A 552-nucleotide genomic window follows, 5' to 3' on the forward strand; every position below is an offset into this window, starting at 1 on the left:
GGCTGAGCTGGGGGACTCGCCGCCAGCCTCGCCCACTGGCTCGTACATCACGGCAGATGGGGACAGCTGGGCCTCATCCCCATCCTGCTCCCTGAGCCTGCAGGCCCTGGCCGAAGGGCTGGATGTGCCCTCTGGCTGGGGCTTTTCTCCATCTGGATCTGTGGTCGATGAGAGGGAGCTGCCCCCTGCCGGGACCCCGGACAGCTCGTCCCCAGAGTCCAGCCTCTCAGCAGACAGCAGCTCTTCCTGGGGCCAGGAGGGCCACTTCTTCGAGCTGGACTTCTTGGCCAACGACCCGATGATCCCTGCTTACCTCCTGCCCTTCCAAGGCAGCCTGATTTTCCAGGTGGAGGCGGTGGAGGTGACACCCCTGCCCCACGAGGAGGAGGAAGTGGAGGAGGAGGAGCAAGAAGAGGAGCAGGAGGTCCCCCTCCCCAGAGGGGACCTAGCCGGGGAGGGCGAGGATGATAGCACATTCGCATCCTCCCTGCAGTCACTGTCCGACCTGTCCATCACTGAGGGCGTGGACGAGGCCTTCGCCTTCCGGGATGA

The 552-nt window shown here is 65.0% G+C and overlaps 1 protein-coding gene across 1 annotated transcript in view; it reads left to right on the forward strand.

The window, feature by feature from the left end:
* NACAD (NAC alpha domain containing) overlaps nt 1–552 on the forward strand; it is an 11,966-nt gene that overhangs the window by 1,716 nt on the left and 9,698 nt on the right. The window contains exon 2 of the mRNA XM_010829112.1: nt 8–550. Coding sequence (XP_010827414.1) covers nt 8–550 — 543 coding nt within the window. The remainder of the gene's footprint in view (nt 1–7; nt 551–552) is intronic.

Source organism: Bison bison, unplaced genomic scaffold (assembly GCF_000754665.1).
Source record: "Bison bison bison isolate TAMUID 2011002044 unplaced genomic scaffold, Bison_UMD1.0 scf7180017864499, whole genome shotgun sequence".
NCBI lineage: Eukaryota > Metazoa > Chordata > Mammalia > Artiodactyla > Bovidae > Bison > Bison bison.